The sequence below is a fragment of the Dermacentor albipictus genome, chromosome 9 (genome assembly GCF_038994185.2).
Source record: "Dermacentor albipictus isolate Rhodes 1998 colony chromosome 9, USDA_Dalb.pri_finalv2, whole genome shotgun sequence".
NCBI classification, from domain to species: domain Eukaryota; kingdom Metazoa; phylum Arthropoda; class Arachnida; order Ixodida; family Ixodidae; genus Dermacentor; species Dermacentor albipictus.
This window is the reverse complement of record NC_091829.1, coordinates 55,383,991-55,404,843: the sequence shown is the minus strand read 5'-3', so window position 1 is coordinate 55,404,843 and position 20,853 is coordinate 55,383,991. Positions and strand designations below refer to the sequence as shown.

General features: G+C 49.3%; 1 protein-coding gene across 8 annotated transcripts in view; it reads left to right on the top strand.

Moving 5' to 3' along the window:
* The window catches only part of LOC135896562 (MYG1 exonuclease), a 631,131-nt gene that overhangs the window by 133,731 nt on the left and 476,547 nt on the right, over positions 1-20,853 (top strand). Inside the window, exon 3 of one of the 8 annotated variants that reach the window (XM_070525812.1) lies at positions 18,465-18,526. The exons of 6 other annotated variants lie outside the window; for them this stretch is intronic. In XM_070525812.1, coding sequence (XP_070381913.1) covers positions 18,465-18,526 — 62 coding nt within the window. Of the gene's footprint in view, positions 1-18,464; positions 18,527-20,853 lie in introns of those variants that run through there. One more of the 8 variants, XM_070525816.1, reaches the window with a different exon arrangement.

Below are 20,853 nucleotides of genomic sequence, written 5' to 3'. Positions count from 1 at the left end.
CCAGCTACCAGGAAAGGACTGCGGAATGAATGGCGGCCCTGTAGCCAGGGGTGCAGTTTAGCACAGTGTTCCAAAGCGCTAGCCGCCACGAGGCGAGAAGAGTACAAACCGACACGCTCCCGGTCGTGACTCGAGGGAGGAACTCATTAATTATGGCGTCCGAATGGAAGCCAGAGCGCACCTACCTAAGTGCTTAGCTCTTGCTATGTGTGTCGCGATGTATTCGTGCCAGTCGCGTCAGAAAAGTTTAATACAGTCGAACGCCTTTATCATTTCATTTCATTGAACGCCTTTATCATTTCAAGAACAGATCTTCCCGTTCTACATAGCGGTGCTAAAGCTTAGCGAGAAGCATGCGTCTGGGTTTCGATGCCACCGTACAACACATCAACGTGCAAAGTATCGTCGCTATTGAAGCCAAACAATGCGCGCACCAGCCTATTGGTTATTGCTCGTAACCACCACAGTCACTCTGGCTATCTTTGTAGACTTTTTAGAAATACTTCGTCATTGTATGACTCACGAGAAAACAAGAAGGGTTATCGAGCACCACTTCGGTGGCAGCAATAGCCTTTTTACTGAGTATCTCTTACGCAAGCCCTCAAAGAGTATAAACGCGATGCTGAAGGTCACATTTGGCTAGAACGCGCTTTTTGGGAGTCCGGGGTGGGGGGAAACAATGTTACTAGAATAGCTTAGTAACGTTGGGGAAAAACACCACAACCTGGACTCCGACTCTCATTTGCAAGACAAATCGCGCGACGGGAACGTCACCGTGTAGGCGTGATGATATGGTACTTTCAGTGACCGAAGTTGACGTCAGAAAAGTTCACTGCAGAGCGGCAGATAAACGTAGGCTCCTGGGGCAGGTACCCAGTGGCACACACCCTGTAGCCGCGTTATAGATACACACTGGTATGTATATTATGCATATTTTTATACATCGCCTGCCTGCTTCCCCTATTCACATAATTAAGTATGCGACACTGTTAACGTGCACATGAAAATAACATCTGGAATATAGCTGCTCAAGCTCCACATCGTAGCTTACCGCGTCGGCCTCCGTGGGCGGGGTGCACTTGAATCGCAAATTGCACTAGGCTTCTACTTTATTTAGTACCTGGTACCGTGAACGAGGCCTGCCTCGTACGAGTGGCAACCTTTCCAAAAAGCAGACACAAGAAAATGCCTTTTCTGGTAGGTCAGGCTTTAAAACGTGCAGTGCGATATCACTGACCAACGCCTCCTAGACAGCACAAGGCCAGTGCACCTAATTCTGTGACGTCACGCTATCTTGTCCAACTGTCATACAAGCTAATGGGGACGCTCTGGAATAAGCCGTGGTGATTTTGTCGTCACCGCTTCCGTCACGCCGGGCTTGTTGATGGAAAATTTATTCCAAGTAGCATGACGTCATAAAGCAGAGTGCACAGGCCTGTTATCTAGGAGTAGCTGGTTTAGCCTAGTAGGTAGGAGACTGGGTCTCTGAGCGTGGGGTCGTAGCTTCGAAACCCACTACCACCAGCGCCTTTCCTCTCCAATTTGTTCTGGTTTATGCGCATTAATTTCTTTATAGCGATTACCGACGTGAAGTTAGAACGCAGGCGAGACCCTGCGCGGACACGGAATGACCGAACAACAAAGGCCTTAGAGAGCGAGGGTGACGTGGCGTCGCGATGATTCTCTCTCCCCCAACGCAACACCTGCCGAGCCAGTTCGGTACAAGTCTATTCTGCCGCCCCCTCTGCTCCGTCGAGGCACGGACATCACGTGCCGTCGAAGCTAATAAGAATTTAGGCGCTGGTTCTCTGCTACAGACGCTGGCCCTTTCTCTTAGTGGGCCATTTGATGCTGTCACCCATTACCATCTTCAAGCCTTTACGGCTGTGACGGCTGCGATGAACAGTCTCAAATGGAAGGAAAGTCGGAACCGCTCCAGCGGATTGCAGTAATATACCTAAGAAGACCAGAAGCGGCCTAAGACTGTGAAGCTCAATATTGCTATTGGCAATGCTGGAGCTTTGTAGAGCAGCAGGTGCGCAGAGTGGTGGCGCATTTACTGGCCGTTCTCAGTATTACTGCAGTTAACTGCGGTTTTCAAGCTGACCTTTATCCTTGAAACCTGATGATATCACTAAAGTATATGCAAAGATCAGATACCAAATTAAGATGAAATTTGTGCAACACACAAGCTTGTTTAATCATCAGAAACATCGCAAGTGTGCAACGAATACGCATCTAATATTCGGCCAATATCTCTGCTCTCTCGCCAGGTTTTAGACACTGCAAAGAGAAGTGCGGCAGATCACGCGCTGACACTCTTGTGTTCGAGGCATCGCATTCACGAGCCGTCCGCGGCTCAAGATTTCCGTCACGCATCAGGTATACCTTGTTGCAGGCTCTTAGAACAACCCAGCTTGGGTTTTAGAGGTATTACAAGCTTCTCCCATCTGCACTTACCGGAACGCAGTATGTGATGAGGATGCGTTCACCTGGCTCTGCCTGTACTTAAATGAAAGGACAAACGCTCTACTGCAAAGAAAACTTTCTGCTGAGCATGCGGAACAGGGTCGCTATAACGTAAAGTTGTTCTCCTCTGACTTTATTCCAATATCCTGATGTCATATACTTAGGCGTCATGTACATTGTAGTTGCAGATAATAGTTTTTTCTGCATCCACTCCATGAAGTTTGATAGTTTGTTCATTTTAAAATAAAGTGTGATGGTTAGTGGCTAATTTTCTGCTTCGATCGTCAATTTTTTGACGAAAATTGTTGAAAATCGCAAAAGCCCAGAAAACGGAACTTTCAACTTTACATAAGTGGACGAAAAACAATACCAGAATTCTGTGAGTTGCATCTGATAGAAGACCTAAATGTACAAAACTGACTTGTTATATATGGCTATCAAATAGACCGTTAATATGCGAGTATAGCTTTGCTAAACCCTTGTGAACAATAAAAGGAAATCACGTATAAGATAAATTGATGTACCAAATTTGTCCGCTTTAGATTCTCTAACATGCAATTGACAGAACTGGGATATGTGTTCTTGATGTAGAGTTACAAGTTTGTAAATTTCGTGCTTCTGTTTTTCTCTTCTTTTTTTCAGATTTAGCAATTTTCGGCAGTTTTTGTAACAGTGAGGTCTAAACTAAAAAAAACGGTCGCTATAACGTACCTTTCTCTCTCAGATGCACCATGTTTTCTATCATCGGCCCAGGCGTTATTCTGGAAATGCACTTCTGCGTGTTCATATCTTTGAATAGGCGGCATCGGAGTTCCACCCGTGATATAGCTTATTCTTAAGCAGGACGTGTTCAAAATCTTGCAGGTACACCCGTTGCATTTCAGTTGCACCAAGCTGGAAGCTGGCATACATGTGCATCCTTGTCCTTCCAGCTTTCTCGTTGCTTCTTCCACACTTGACGTCAGGTCTTGCTCGCTTCGGAGGCAGAAGCGGACTTCGAAAGGCCTCTGCTTTTATCCTACTCACGGAAGTCAGACTCACGCCGGTCAGCTGACTCCCTATTTTATGCGCGCTGTCGCTCGTGAGCTCCTGACAGTCATGCGTGGTTGCAACATAAACGTCGCACACCATTTGCTTCTTGAGCTTAGACAGCCATTTGTTGGCCAAGTTCGTGAGAAGCTTCCATGGCGACACGACGGAAGAGCCAGAAGGTGACGAACGCTCACCTGAAGATGGAGACGCTATTTTGCCGTTGAGGTGCACGGAAAAGGTGCGTCACTCTCCCACGTTTAAAAACTCGACATAGCAAAGTACAGAGTAATAAAAGTATAAATACGCCCTAGATGTATGGTTTGTCCATATTCACATAGCTACCTGTAGAAGGTGAAGCAATGGTTTTTATAATAATTAATAATATTATTTTTTCTGACGCAGCCAGCACTGCTTGAATTCTGGGACTACATTCTTTCGCGGTAGCAGTCGCGCTATTTGCCTCTATAGCCTTCTCTTCTTTGCCAAGGAAAGCCGTCCGCGTGTATAGGTGACGAGTTCACCACATCCCGTTTCACGTGGGAATAGACAACAACGGTGAGGCTGCGGCAGCAGCTGGTGGAGCCGCACTCTTAGGTACGGCGTGATAGGACTCTCGTTCAGGTAACACCAAAGCCACAAGGTTTTCCTAAACATTTCTGTAAACTACAGCTCTCCAAACTGCAGATATATAAGTATTTTTAAAAGCCACGCACTATATTTAGCACGTTGCAGCGAACCTTATTTTAAAGATTCAATAACATTGTATCGCAGTCGGGTTCACGCGCGAATAACACTCTTGTCTATTTAACCATGCCGTGCTTTTGTATTACTAACCTCGCTTCAGCGTTGCCATGCTTCGGAAAAGGTTCGTCTTTTTTGCCATTCTTAATTATAATACCCTTGTGACAAAGGCATCTCTAACGACATCGGTAACTGCGGTTAGATTGGTTACACAGCAGGAGAAGCGACGGTTAGGCGGCTAACCTCGGTCAGCGTGGCCGCGGTTATCGTTAACCGTGATTCGGGAAATTAGGCAGCAGGCGAATCGGCCATAAGCACGCTAACCGTGGTTGACGCCAAACCGAGCTCGGTAGCCTCGCCTGGGAGAGGTCAGGTGAGGGATATATATTCGGCGCAGTGCAGCGCGGCCTCTTCGCATTCGGACCTCCGAAAGCGCGTCGGCTTGCTCGACTCGACAACGGCGACGCTGATACAAAGTCCGGTCGCGCAGGTCGCTAGAACGTCGGAAATTCCCGCCTGTGCGCCTTACAAATCAACAGTAGTGGTTGTTTATCATCGCCTACCGCAAGAAGTGCTCGAGCTAAAGATACCTGGCTTTGGTGTTGGGCTGCTGAGCAGGAGGTCGCGGGATCGAATCCCGGCCACGGCGGCCGCATTTCTACGGGGGCGAAATGCGAAAACACCCATGAACTTAGATTTAGGAGCACGTTAAAGAACCCCAGGTGGTCTGAATTTCTGGAGTCTCCCACTACGGCGTGCCTCATAATCAGAAAGTGGGCTTGGCACGTAAAGCCTCATTAATTAATTTTTTTTGCTAAACATACGTATACCTTAAAGACCACAAACTATATTGGGATAATGTGCAGGAAAGGAAGTGCAGTAATCGAATGGAGCATGTTCTCCAATGAGAACATGCTTCGCGTCTCCTTCGCCGATCGCTCAACAGTCGTGCTATTCACGGTCATCGCCCACTGTCCCCATGACATCATCCTCGGCTTAGACTTCCTCTCCGCACATTCTGCTCTAATTGATTGTTCCGCCAGTACTCTCCGCCTTGACCTGCCTGTTCTGGATCCCGCTGAACCACACCCCAGTCGCCTCAGTTCCGTCGACTTTGTTCGCTTGCCACCTACGGCACTGACTTACGTTGACCTCGTGTCATCCCCACCAGTGCCCGACGGTCACTATATCGCGGCTCCTATACAAGACGTCCTCCTTACACACGGGATCACGGTACCTCATACCGTTTTATCTATTACGGCTAATTGCGTCTGCCTGCCCGTGGTCAATTTTGGCTTGACGACACAAGTGCTGCCACGCGGGATGTCTCTGGCCCAGCTTTGCTCATTCGAAGATCACTCAATAGCATCTATTGAGGTAGACAGCCATTCAGCCGATCCTCCTCTACCATCTCAGTCGACAACTTGCACCATCGCCGACTTACAGAAAATGATTGCGCCCGACATGCCGTCCGAGCACGCTCGTGAGCTCTACCGCGTTCTGTTTTCCTACAACGATATTTTTGACTTTCACGATCGTCCTTTGGCCCAAACTACAACTGTTAAACATCGCATTAATACCGGCAATGCCCCACCTATTCATCGCCGCCCGTATCGAGTGTCACCGGTTGAGCGTCAAGTTATTCACGCTGAAGTTCGCAAAATGCTTGCCAATAACATCATAGAACCGTCACGTAGTCCATGGGCGTCACCGGTTGTACTGGTAAAAAAGAAGGATGGCTCATGGCGCTTTTGCGTGGATTATCGGCACCTTAACAGGGTTACCAAAAAGGACGTGTATCCCCTACCTCGGATCGATGACGCCCTTGACTGCCTCCATGGTGCTCGCTACTTCTCTTCTATTGACCTCCGCTCCGGCTACTGGCAGATTGCTGTGGACGATCTCGACCGCGAGAAGACTGCTTTTGTAACTCCGGACGGTCTTTATCAATTCAAAGTGATGCCGTTTGGTCTATGTAACGCTCCTGCCACTTTTGAACGCATGATGGACTCCCTTCTTCACGGTTTCAAATGGTCCATATGCCTGTGCTACTTGGACGACGTCATAGTATTCTCCCCAACGTTCGCTACGCACCTCGAGCGCCTCTCGGCAGTCCTGGACGTTTTTCGTCGCGCCGGTCTGCAACTGAACGCATCGAAGTGCCAATTCGGCCGTCGCCAGATTACCGTCCTTGGGCATCTCGTTGACGCGAACGGAGTGCAACCGGACCCAGGCAAGCTCCATGCTGTTACGCACTTTCCTGTTCCGAAGTGTGTCAAGGATGTGCGTAGCTTCATCGGCCTTTGTTCCTACTTCCGCCGTTTCGTGAAAAATTTCGCGGCCATCGCACGACCACTAACCGAGCTTTTGAAAAAAGACGCTCCTTTCCAGTGGGGCGATAACGAGGCCTCTGCATTCTCGCATCTAATCGACGTTCTCACAACGCCTCCCGTTCTGGCCCATTTCGATCCTTCTGCGCCTACCGAAGTTCGTACTGATGCCAGCGGTCACGGAATTGGCGCAGTACTGGCACAACGCCAGCGCGGCAACGACCGTGTTATCGCTTACGCCAGCAGGCTCCTCTCACCCGCGGAGCGCAACTATTCCATCACTGAGCGTGAGTGTCTGGCCCTAGTTTGGGCGGTTGCGAAGTTCCGCCCATACTTATATGGCCGACCCTTTTCCGTTATCACCGACCATCACGCGCTTTGTTGGTTATGCTCATTGAAAGACCCTTCAGGAAGACTTGTTCGCTGGGCCTTACGCCTCCAAGAATATTCGTTCTCTGTCACCTACAAATCTGGCCGACTACACAAGGACGCTGACTGCCTGTCTCGCTACCCGGTAGACGAGCCTGACGACGCCGCCAGTAGTACCGCCGACGGCATTTTCTCTGTGTCTGCCTTCGCTAACATCGCCGATGAGCAGTACCGAGACCTATCGCTGCGAGTACTCATCGAGCGTCTGCGCTCTACACCTACCGACGCATCCGTTCGCCGATATGTCCTCCAGGGCGGCATTCTGTACCGAAGGAACTTCCTTCCTGACGGATCTGCTCTTCTTGTCGTGCCAAAACATCTACGACAGACTGTGCTCTTTGAGATGCATGACGCACCTACTGCAGGACATCTCGGCGTAACCCGCACGTACGACCGCGTCCGCCGCCGCTTCTATTGGCCTGGCCTCGCTCGCTCCGTCCGACGCTATGTTGCTGCCTGCGATACCTGCCAGCGTCGGAAAACACCTCAGGTGCTACCTGCCGGTCAGCTCCAGCCGATCACTGTCCCTGTGGAACCGTTCTTTCGTGTTGGATTAGACCTCCTCGGTCCCTTTCCCATGTCATCCTCTGGGAACAAATGGGTAGCCGTCGCAACTGATTACGCCACCCGATACGCTATCACGCGGGCTCTCCCTACCAGTTGCGCCACTGACGTCGCGGACTTTCTCTTGCGTGACATTATCTTACTTCATGGCGCCCCGCGACAGCTGCTCACTGACCGTGGTCGTAACTTCCTCTCGAAAGTTATCGCCGACATTGTACGTTCCTGCTCCACTCAACACAAGCTGACTACCTCATACCATCCTCAAACCAATGGCCTGACAGAGCGGTTAAACCGTACTCTTACCGATATGCTGTCAAAGTACGTTTCCAAGGACCACCGCGACTGGGTCATAGCCCTTCCTTACGTCACATTCGCTTATAATTCTTCCCGGCACGACACCGCCGGATTTTCTCCCTTTTATCTGCTCTACGGTCGCGAACCGACCTTGCCCCTTGACACGGCACTTCCTCCTGCTTCGATCTCAACAAGCGAGTATGCGCGCGACGCCATCGCTCTCGCCGACCATGCACGCCAGCTTGCCCGTGCTCGACTGACGGACTCGCAAACCACTCAGCAGCGTCAGTACAACGCCCGCCACCGTGACGTACAGTTTTCGCCTGGTGCGCTCGTGCTCCTCTGGTCGCCCTCCCGTCACGTCGGACTTTCCGAGAAGCTCCTTTCGCGATACACAGGGCCCTACCGCGTGCTGCGCCAGGTGACGCCTGTGACGTACGAAATTGCCCCTGTGAGCTCAACCTCGTCATCTACTGTGGCACCTAGTGATGCTGTGCACGTCAGTAGGCTCAAGGCCTACTACACTGTTTCCACGTCCGGCCTTTAGTCGCTCCGGGACGGCGCTTTTGCCGCCGGGGGTAGTGCTACGGAATAGTATTACCGATGACGAAGAGGCGAGCAGTACGAAGACGACGACAACGATTGGAGGCTAGCGCGGGCTGTTGCCTCTTGGCCAAGTGCGGCGTATTACGTTGTAAATATACTTGTATATAGCTTTTCATTTGCGTCTTCTTACGTAACAATATATAGGACAGCCCTTCTATTGAATCTATGACCTATCTGATTATACTTACTGTTCCTGAAAACTTGATTGTAAAAATTAAGTAAGTAAAATCCGCCCGTTGCTGTTCTCTAGTGCAGCGCACTACATTGGAGTGCCTCTACAACGAACGCCTCTACAACTAAATTAGATGTATAACGATGAGAATATTGTTTCTTAGTTCTAATGTTAGTGGTGTCCGTGCGCGTCCATTACAGTTAAGTGATCTGTATAGCGAATTTCGTTATAAAGGCGTTAAGGCGTTTGTCTATATCAGGCAGTAGAGTGGAACAAAAGTGCAGCGAGTTCGCACCAAGCGAGTTATTCTCTTTTGGAACAAGTGAAACCTCGTGACCGATACTCGTGTAAAATATTTATCTCACAGCCATTTGGACGAACGTTCGTTATACCTGGGTTGAGCCCAAGCCACAGTAATTAACGCGTGCGTGGTATTTCTACGAAAACTGTAAGTAATATTTAAAAATAGATCAATTTAGAAATAAAAGGACAGTTTCTTCGTAGAGGTGTCATCAGTAATGCCGACCACGGGGTGCCCAGATTATACGTGGTGACTTGTCGCTAATTAACAAAACTACGCTAATTAATTTAAAAACCTTTATTTGCAGCGGGCTCATCGCAATTGTGAAATCGACGCGCGCTTTCCGTGCAAGCCGTATGGACTTCTGGATCTGGGAAAAATGTGGTTACCGGCGGAACAGCTTTTCGACGAAATTCGGCTATCGGAGCGCGCGAAGCCGAAACTGGGAGGTTGCAGCGAACGCAAAGCAGCGCTCCACTAAGCGACGATTTGCTTACGTCACCCACCTAGCACTGGGCAGCCTGCCACGCCTCCTAAATAGCAGAAAGCCTGTGCATTTCGATCGATGACGTCGTGCGATATCGATATAACTTAAAGGGGATGCTCCCGAGTGAGCCGCGGCGAGATTAACATCAACCGTTTTCGTCACATCGGCCTTGGCAATGGAAATTTCGGTCCAAATGGTATGACGAGATCAAGCAGAGTACATAGGCGTGCTACGTAGCAGGCGTTAAGACAGAGTGCCATGACCCCGAGGAGCTCGGACTCTGGCTACTGGTGCTGGGAGACGTAAGCAGAACGTCGCCTCGTTGGCTGCGGCATAATTCGCCTGCTCTGACAGGCAAATTTCGTCGCTGAACTGTTTCGCGGGTGATGGCGTTTTCCCAGATTCAAATCTTGATGTGTCTTGTACGGAGAGCTCGTTTAAGAATTCGCAATTGCTATGAGGCCACTCCAAAAACAGGTCTAAGGCTGAAATAATGGATTTTTGTTATTTAGTGACTGATTACCGCCGTATCACTTATCATTCCGGGGTCGCAACCACTGAGGGCACGTCTACGAAGGGACCACCGTTTTATTTGAAAACGGTTTTTTTGTTAAAAAAGTGCGTATAGAAATTCCCTGTATATCAGAAAAAAATATAATAAAATCGTAACGAGGAAGAATACCCGAGAGGTGTTTATCGCCACTCTGGGCGAATGGCTGGACGAGCTCGCCCGTTGTGCAACAGAACAAAAGCGCACCGCCAGCGGCGGAGAAGTTCGTGCTGTATCGGAAAGCAGAGCTCGTACGAGCGTAAACTCAGCACGTCTCGCCTCAGGAGAGGGAGTGCGAGCCGCATTGCACGATGGCGAGGGCTGCCCGAAACTCCTTAAGCAACTGATTGTGCCCAAGGCGAAACAGGCCCGCCACCAACATGCAGAAGGCCCGCGAAACACGCAGCCGTACGCCCTTGCCCCTAACCCTTGCGTGGACTCATTCTCGATTCTCACCTGTCTGTTTGTCGCTGCCGACATGCAGTGGGGACATATAGAGAGACACGCACCATGCTCCAGCGTTCTACTCTGTCCTGATTTGGGAAATGCCGCCCAGCTGAGGCTCGAAAAAAAATCGAAAAAGATCCGGTGTTTTTAGCTATTGGCTAAATTAAGCCTACTGTAATTCACCTTAATCCACCGTTATCCACTTTAATCCTGTTTCGTCACCTTAAGCAACCTCAGTCCACGTTATTGGCCATAACCTACCATATTTCACGGTAAGCAACCTTAATGCACCTTAAACGACCATAATCCTCCTTAATACATATCTTTATCCCTTTTAATTAACATTAATCCGCACTAGTTCGCCTTAACCCAATCAACAATCAACAAATCCTTCAAATAAAGGACCCGAGTGCGGAGCAGTGGGAGAGGGTGCTCTCCAGCAGCGACTCGAAAGTGCAGCATGGACTAGTCAGGCCCGCTCACGGAGTAGCCGCCCTCCGTGGTGCCCTGGAATACGGGCGTCGACCCTTCGCAGATGGGCAAGACAGTGAAAACGACCGACCACATCTGCCACCGCTAATTTCTAACAAATTAAAGCAAATAACGTTTTCCCTCCTCCTGCTCGCCTTAACCCACCGTAATCCATCCCAATCTAATCAGTAATGAATCATTATTTAAATTTGCTAGTCATTAATTATCACCTATACAAGGCTTTCCTATCCACGTGCTTTCAAGAAGCACGTGGAGAGCCTTGAATCCAGTCTAAAATTTCTAAGTGATCTGGTCGACAAGCTGCACAGTGAAAAGGCCTCATTTGTGGCAGAAAACAAAGCCCTGAAAACGTAAAACTGTTCACTTTCCCGAAGGGTCTCCGAGCTCGAGCAGTAGTCTCGCATGAACAATACAGAAATCAGCGGTATCCCGTGTAGTCAGGGCGAGGACTGTGTTGCAGTTTTGGACTCAGTGGGCAGGAAAATTGGATGCCTTGTGACTTTCTCTGATGTCGATGTTGTTCATCGAGTCTCTACTAAAGATAAGGGTAGGAAAAATTTAATTGCTAGGTTCGTTCTCGAGCGAAAAAGAACGGTTTTATCAGTAAGGCGCGAAAGGCAAGGCTCTGCCTGAATGACATCGGAAAATGTGATAACAACCTTCCCATATTTGTCAATGACCACTTGACACCACAAAATAAGACACTCTTTTCTAAAGCACTAGTGGTAAAAAAAAGCGAACAACTGGAAGCACTTGTGGACGGACAATTGTCAGATTAGGGTGAAAAAGTCTAATGAGAGCCGTGTTTGTGGCATTGCGGATGAGTCTGACCTTTCTGTTCTCAACTAACTGCCTCGATTTTAAAATGTCATTACCATTCACCATGGATTCTTGCCTCTCAACATCTGCGCTGAATAAATTCATGTCGCGCGACTACAATTCAATTATTCACTTCAATGCTAGAAGTCTCCGCAAGCATTTTGACGATTTTTGAGCACCTGTTTTCGACATTTAACGACGCCTTTTCAATAATATGTGTGTCTGAAACCTGGCTTAGTAATAATGACAAGGACCTATTCTGCTTTAACTCATACACTTCTGAGTATTCTCACAAAGAGACGAGTAATCACGGTGGTTCAGCTACATTTGTATCATCTAACATTCCATATAAACGACGGCCTGACTTGGAGTTGAATATTACTAACTGTGAATCTGTGTTTGTTGAATTTGATTCCCCCGTCTTCAGTATAGATAAAAAGAACTTAGTGTTTGGCTGCATTTATCGCTCACCTTCATCTCTAGTTACTGACTTCTGTAGTGCCATTGATGAAACCATGGAAAAAATATCATGCGCTAATTGTAACGGAATAATCATGGGCGATATCAACATTAACCTCATGGATACCAATTCATCTAATTCCTCTAGTTATTCAAGCATCTTCCATAGTTTTGGATATGAATGTTTAATTTCTCTCCCTACTCGTTGTCCTAACATTGCCGATGCCACCTTAATTGATCACGCATTATCGAACTTAACAGTTCGACCTGAGGCTGGCATTATTACCACCGATATTACCGATCACTGTCCCATCGTTCAACGCGTGCGCAATCACTCAGTCACATATAACACGTCATTTTACAGAGTTATACTTGACAAAGAGATTTTCCTTGCTAGCGTAGCTAAAACTGACTGTTCGAAAGTTGTATCATCTAATGAACCTTAAAAAGCTTTTTCGCAGTTTTTAACGACACTTTCATCGCATTTCAACTACCACTCTCATAAAATAATATGCGGAAGAAAGGTATGATCGCCAGAAAATCCGTGGCTTACAGATAGCCTTCTGAAAGCCATGCGGTCACGTGAAAAATTGTATAAGAATACAAAGAAGCAACCTTTCAATACTAAATTACTTGCTCGTTATAAAAAATTTTCTAACTCACTTTCTGCACAGCTGAGAAGTGCGAAGAGAAATTATGACGAACAAAAAATTATAGAATGTGGTAATAACACTAGAAAAAAGTGGGAAATAGTTAATACGTTTTAAACCGTAACTCTGAGAACGTCATTTCGAGAATCATTCATTCCGGGCTGCTGCTCTGGTGAGATCATGCGGCGACAAGTCAGCCGCGAAGCAGCCTGTGGCTGCCACGTCTGCATGGCGGCAACCATGTTCCATGGCACGCAACGTTCGCCAGAGAGAAGCATTCGATGTCTTGGATGAAAAGCGCTCACACCACATATGCCAGCGCCACCGCAAGAAGTCGCGTTTATATCTTGGGGCCTTAGCAGTACGGAAATTCAGTCTTGTACAGGTGCTCCCAGAATAATTCGGAACGCTGGACACGCAGCTGCTCGTCGGCGGAGCGCGCCGGCGGATAAATACAGGCAAGATTTGCGCATGCGCGGTCTCCCTAGCGAGCAAGTTTCGCTCCCTAGTGCATCTAGATTGGCGTTGCCTTGCTCCAAAAAGGGCGCTAGGTGCCCTTTAGCATTGTGCAATGGGGGCTGGGCGAATGAATGTCTGTTGCACAGCATGCATGCACCGAAATCTGCATATAAAGGCTCCCGCATTCCTTGCAGCGTATTCTCGCCATGGTCTGCATCCCGTCTGGGAGATAGCAATGCTTCGCGTGATTACGTGCTAGTGGGGCGGCTTGGCTACAATGGCAACGCTGCCTTATTTTTCTACCGTGTTAGCCTGTCCTGCGAAGTATTAGCTCTTAGTAAAATATCTCCCTATCCGTGTTACTACTAGCTTCGTAATACGAGGACAATTTCCACTATTACACGACCCCTCTTAATGGGTGTGTCTGCGATAGTGGCATTAAAAGAGTTCACAAAATGAAATAACGCGGCACGTTCATCAAGGCCAATTTCCCGCACAGGAAGTAACTTCATGCAAAGGGCACTCTAATGAACTCTTCACCACTCTAGTCATTTATTGGCGCACCCCGTTACGTGGTTCGCATATATTGTGCGCCAATCAGTCACGGAATCTGGACCATTGGTAGCGAGTATCCTTACGTATTGATCGCGATTCGGCGTTTGTTGGCGAAGATACTCATTTTCTTTTGCTCAGAGGAAATATACAATGATAATCACGGGTAGGCTGTGTGAGCTGAATGCAAAAAAAAAATAGTAAGGAGAACACAGTAAATCTAAATAACAGGAAGAACATGGAGTTTATTTTTTCCACAGTAAAAAAAAATAATCGAAACGTAACTGTTTTGTCTAAAGCGATTGGTGTGTTCCGATATCAGTATCTCGCGAACGCGCCGTCCACGCGAAGCGCAGCTTCTACGCGGCGTGGAATTGACTCGTAGAGCGCATCGACGAAGTCCCTCCTCTCACCAAGGCGCTTCCACTCGCGCGTTATGGTGAGCCAGAGCTCGTCGGCACTGGCCCCTCCCAGATTCAGCTTGTATAAGCTTTCCTTCGGTTGAATTCGGTTGACCGCACTTATAGACTTTCCTGTGAGGCGGCATATCTCACGTTGAGGTATACCTTGTGAACTGAGCTTAACTATATTTCTACGCCCATTCATCGGCACTCTTTTCGCCATGTTGCCTCGATTGGAATAGGGCGAAATTCGCGTAATTGTCGCTGTTTAAATGTGTTCGTTTCCCTTCATCAACCGAGCCGCCGATATCATCACGGTTGCATCAGCCGAAGACGCCGCCCTTTGCCAGCGCTAGTCACGGTCACCTACCATAAATATCTTTAGCAAGTGATAAATACGGCCCGCACGAAAAATGAAAAAAAAAGGCCCAAGGACGCGAACATGCAGACACGAGCGCTTACGCTCCAACGCGAATGCATGCGCAGACACAGCTTGTCCCAGGCACCATCGGCACAGCCCCCCTTGACAAAACGTCAAGGGGCACTAGGGCAACCGTTTTGGAGCAGCGCAACACAAACTAGATGCGCTAGGCAGCCAACCTTGCTCGCTAGGGAGACCGCGCACGCGCAGACCATGGGACTACTTCTTCCACGGGTGCGCTCCGCCGGTGAGCGGCCGCGTGTGTGGCGTTCCGAATTATTCTGGGAGCGCCTGTACGTGCTTGCGCAGAAGTGGGGCATCGGGATGCTGTCAGCTCAGTTCGTCTGCAAGCAGCCGACAAGTTGAGCAGGCCGATATCCGGTGCTGGTCGATCGACATCCACCCAGCTCATGGCTGTAGCTTCATTAAGTGCGCTTTGTGTGTGGTCGACAAGTAGTGGTGACGAGTCCACAGAGGTAGGTATCTTGGAGGACGGAGCGAAAGGTTCCCCGCTTCACCAGAGTACACTTGCGGCGCAATCGGTGGTACTGCAGCAGACGCAGGTCGATGATGATAGGGTGGTGGTCACTACCCCAGCAGTCGGGCTCCATATGCCAAGTGGGAGTGCCGGGACCCGACCACCACGTAAGATCCGGTGCGTATGTTGTACGTGGAGCTTGAGGCACAGCCCGCGTTGCTGAATCGAGACTGTCCAGTAGTACAAACAAAGCATCTGCGAAGGCGTCCCACACAAGCCTACCTTGGGGGCTGGAAGTACGGTGCACCCAATCTGGGTGAGGGGCGTTGAAATCACCACAAACTAATATAGGACACGCTCGGTATTAATCACGGACATTCAATAACCAGCACAGATTAATCCTTGAAGAAGAGCCACCGGCTGGTGTTACGTAGAATGACACTACCACAACAGCTGCTTTGGGTAACTTCACCGCTACCGCCACTACCTCCTGATACGAGTTACACTAGTTTTCAAGAGAAAGGCAGACATAGGGCATTGCGTATCAACATACACTGCCGCCTTTCCTGGAGGACCAGCTGTACACGCGACGATCACTCATCGAAAGAGACACGTATCCACTGAAGCCCGGAATGGCAGGCAAGGCGTTGGCCTCCTGTAGTAACAAGGCTCACACCTGCGGCTTGTTCATACGTAGACGGGATTTAAGCTCCCCAACTTTCTTGCAGAGACCTCTACAGTTGCACTGCAGCACACCACAAAAACCTGTTCCTGCCATTTTGATGACGAGTCCAGGTGTTGTAATATCACCGGTGTCTGGTTGGATAACCGGTTGACCATTAACCGCGAAAGGGATGTTGTAGAGTTATCTGGCAATGGAGCAGGAGACGTTGTACACTCTGTAATCGATACAGCAGGGCGTGACAGACACGATGATGCAGCGGAATCGATAGTTGTAGGGGTGTAAGATTTCATTGCACGTCAGCGACGCGCAAGTAGTTTACGGTGCTGTCCGATCATGGAAACCTCCGCTAAAAGGTGGGCAATTTGATTGTCAACTGCTGCCATATCATCAAGTGAATGTTCCGGCACGCTCTGCTTTTCTGTAACCAGCGGCTGTAAGTCTGTTGGGAATGGGGTGCAGGCGGGTCGGTATCGGAAAGGTCTGGCTAGTCGTTATCCCACTGGAGCGCCGCATACCTTTTAGATGTCGGCACTGGTTGTGTGGCAGTATGCTGAGGCCATCGCTTATGAATCCCGCGACGAACCTTCTGAGTGGCCTTTTGCTTTGTGGGACAAGTTGGAGAAGTGATCACGTTTCGTGGGTCTTGCACAGTCCACATCGGTAAGACATTGTGCCAGCTACTACAGCTTCATCTGGCGCTGTAAACGGAGAGGATCGGCGCATGTGGCCAGGTCGGAAACAGCAGCCGAGGTCATAGAATGCAATCATAGTAGTACAGGCAGGTAGGGGGAGTTGGTGCGCCCTGCAAGGTGATGATGCAAGAGTGCCCCATTCTCATGTAACGCGCTTGAATTACACGGTGAGTGAGACAGTAGCGCTCACGCTGGAGAGCAGTCGGGTCCTCGCCAACGTCAACGTTGTAAACGACACAGCGCTGTAAGTCCGAGCCCCTACCAGGTACACCTGGACCGGCATGGTGACTTCGCTTGTGATCCAGAGACGCTGAAGCGTTTACAAACTCTCGACAGCAGCCAATGTCGGGCGCCACACAGCGATGGTATTTGACTTCTTCCTGGCCGTGAAGCTGCGGAAGCTTATGGTGCCAAGGCAATGTGTCGAGGTTCGCCTGAATAATCCTGTTCGGAATCTCTGTGAGGCTTGTGGGCTCCAGAGCTTTAATGGTTGCTTTATAGCAAACCGAGCCTGGTGTCAACAACAGGGTGGTCATTCGTTAGACAGGAACGCTTGCTTTGGGAGCCGCTGTTGGCCAAAGAGAAATCTGGTGCACATTGTTCCAATGAACGCTTCTAAGAACCACGGGGGGCCGATGGCACAGATGGTAGCGCAGAAGACAGGTGCATAGGGGTACTCGGTTGGTCATGCACAATTGTAGCCCAATTCCCTATCGGTGACTGGGAAGCCATCGCCGGGCTCCGCCCTAAGATCAGATCACTCACGGTCTGATGGGCATTTTGGGAAGGCGGCGGGTGGTCTGTAGCCGAAGGTCTTAAAGCAGGAACCAGGAGCTGGAATCCAGGCTCAGGTGTCAATTGTGCGGCCGGTAATACCGTCGTGATGAGCGGCGCTAGCAAATCTACCGCCGCCAGCGCGTCAACGGAGGCACTAGGCGCTAGGCGGTGCATGATTCAGCTGCAGGGATGATGGGGTGACATTCTCTGAATGCGAGAAAACCAGACTGCGCGTGAGCGTCCGGAGCGTCTTCGGATGACTTGTGGTCTAATCTCTTGAAGTATGGAACCTATTTACGAGGAATGCGAGAATTTTCTCAGGAGCGATGAGCAGCCACTTTAGCAGGGACACTTCGTCGTCTTCCATTTTCGGCTTCAGTTGCAGACAGCGTTCCAAAGCGCTAGCTGCCACGAGACGAGAATACTGCGAACCAACACGCTCCTGGTCGTGAGGCGAAGATGAACCTCGTTAATTCGAGTAGCCGAATGGAAGCTAGAGCGCACACACTTAAGTGCTTTAGCTGGCGCTATGTGGGACGCGACGTATTCGTTCCGGTACGGAAACGAAGCGTAATACAGTCGAACGCCTTTATGACAAAGTGCTTGCGGCGTCCGAAACCGTCCGTTCTACACGTCACTTCATTGTTATTTAAAGACGCGCAATGCAACACTTCATACAAAAGCAGGACATTCCATTCTACGGAGCGGTGCTCGACTGGAGTTTTCGTCTAGTTTTCGATGCCACCGTACATCATCATTTCTTTGGGTTGCGACTACCATTGGAGCCAAATTATTCAAGCGCAAGCCTACGTGTTATCGCTTCTAACCACCATAGTCATTCTGGCAATCTTTGAGGTTTTGTGAAAAGTACTTTGTTATGGTGTGATTAGAGAGAAAATCAAAACAGCTTTTGTGCATCACTTCATTGGCAGCGAAAGGCTCTTAGCTCAACGTCTCCTATCTTAGCCCATAAAGAGCGCAGACGCGATGCTGACGGTGATATTCGGCAAGAATGCGCTTTCTGAGTTCCGAAAAACGCCACAACGTTGGCTCCGATCCTCATTTGCAAGAAAAATCGCGTCACAGGAACGTCAAAGTGTAGGTGTGAGTTGCTACTTTGAGTGACCCAAGTTGACGTCATAAAATTTTCATTGCAGAGCGGCAAATACATGCTGGCTCATGGGGCACATACCAGTGGCCGCATGATACATACCCCATGGTACGTATCTTACAAATTTTTGATACATCGCCTGCCTGCCTGCTTCGCGTATTTACATAATAAGTATGCGAATATGTATTTACATAATTAAGTATGCGAATATGTTAACAAGCACAGCAAAATAACCTCTGCAATATAAATTCTGGAGCTCAATCTTTAGCTTACCGCGTCGTGCTCTGTTGGCGGGGTGCTGTTGCATCGCAATTTGCGCTAGTTTTCTACTTTATATTGTACATCATACCATGAACGGGGCCTGCCTTGAGCAAGTGCGGACCTTGCTCAAAAGCAGGCACACGAAAATGCGTTTTGTGGGAGGTCAGGCCTCAAAGCCTACAGTGTGATATCACTGGATACGCCGTGAGCGCATTCGCACCGTCGTCTGCTTCACATGACAGTGCACTGACTTCTGCTGTTCGCGGCGCTGTTCGCCTACACGTCGCTGAGACGCCGCTGGCGCCTTACGACGGCCGCCCGGTGCATGTAGTTGGTATGGTAGAGTCAACGAAAAAAAAAATCCGAGGACACCTAAGCACTTGTTATGAGTTGGGAAGGCGAAATAATTATTGCCGAATTTGACGCCGCCGAGTGGTCCTTCGAGTTATGAACTCTTCGTGGGCAAGCGAGCACGTCAGGCCGCTTGACCAACGCCTCCTAGATAGGTCAAGACCAGTGCACTTATTTCCGCAACGTGATGCTACCTTGCCCAACTGGTATATAAGTTAATGGGGACGCTCTCGAATGAGCCGCGGTGATTTTGTTGTCAGCGCTTCCGTGTCGCCGAGCTTGGCGATGGAAATTTTTGTCCAAATAGCATCACGTCATAAAGCAGAGTGCGCAGGCCTGTTATATAGAAGCAGCGTGCTTAGCCTAGTAGGTAAGAGACTGGGCCTCTGAGCGTAGAGTCGTAGCTTCAAATCACACTACCACCAACCTTTTTTCTCTCCCATTTATTCTGATTTTTGCGCATTAATTTCTTCATAGCGATTACCTTGGCGATTCTAGAACGCAGGCCAGAGCTTGCGCGCGCAAGGAACCAGCGGATTACAAAGGCTTCTGAGAGCAAGGGTCACCAGGCGTCGCGCCGATGCTCTCACCCCTCACGCAACACCTGCCGCGCCAGCTCAGCACAGGTGTACCCTGCTGCTCCCTCTGCTCCGTCGAGGAACACACGTGACGTGGCGTCGCAGGCAATGAGAATTCAGGGACCGGTTCGCTGCTACAGACGCCGGCGTTTTCGCTCAATTGGCCACTTCATGTTTTCGCCCATTACCATCTTCAAGCCTTTGCGGCTGTCACGGCTGCGATCCACAGTATCAAATGGAAAGAAAGATGGAACCACTCCTGAGGATTGCAGCAGTATACCTAACATACTCAGAAACGGCCTAAGTCAATGAAGCACAATATGGCCATTGGCTATGCAAGAGGTTTGTCGATCAACAGGTGCGCAGAGTGGTGGCGCATTTTCGGGCTGTTCTCAGTACTGCTGTACTGTACTGCCTGCTTCAACCTGAAGCTTATGCATCAAACCTGATGATATCCCTACAGTACATGCAAAAGTCAGATGCCAAATTAAGGTGAAATTTGTGCAACACACAAGCTTGGCAAATCATCAGAAATTATCGCAAGTATGCAACGAATACGCATCTAATATGCGGCAAATATATCTGCTCTCACCAGGTTTTGGACACTGCAAAGAGACGTGCGGCAGATCACGCGCTGACACTCTTGTGTGCGAGGCATCGCACTCACGACCCATCCGCGGCTCAAGGTTTCCGCCACGCAGGAGGTATACGTTGTTGCAGGCTCGGCGAACACCCCAGCTTAGGCCTTATAGGTATTGCTAGCGGAGCAGGGTGGCTGTAACCTAAAGTAATTCCACTCCGACTTTATTCTAATATGCTGACGTCATATACTCATGTAACCGCCGACGCAAGCACGCGCGGTTACTCCTGCTGTTGTTTGAACAGTTCACTCAAACGCTCTCCTCCTATGCAGGAGTGACTTGTTTGGTTTTAAAGCGAATAGTATTGCCTATCGGGACTGGTTTTCCTTTTTGTTAGGGGCCAAATTAGAGATAAGGAGCGCGTATGAGGTGAGACGCTTTCGTTGGGGCCGAGCTAGCGTAGTGAAAGTAGATAACAGGGTGAGGAGGATGGCACCGGCGTCTCTGATTGGCCCGCTTCCTTTGCTTAGCTTGTGGCCGGCTCGTCCGTAACTTTCCCAGCGTGCAAGTGGCGTTCGAAGAGCCACCAAAACGAGTGCTCAGTGAATATTATGCAGAGTGATGTCGTATTCACGCCGAAAGGGTTCAGCAACGGTTATTTTGC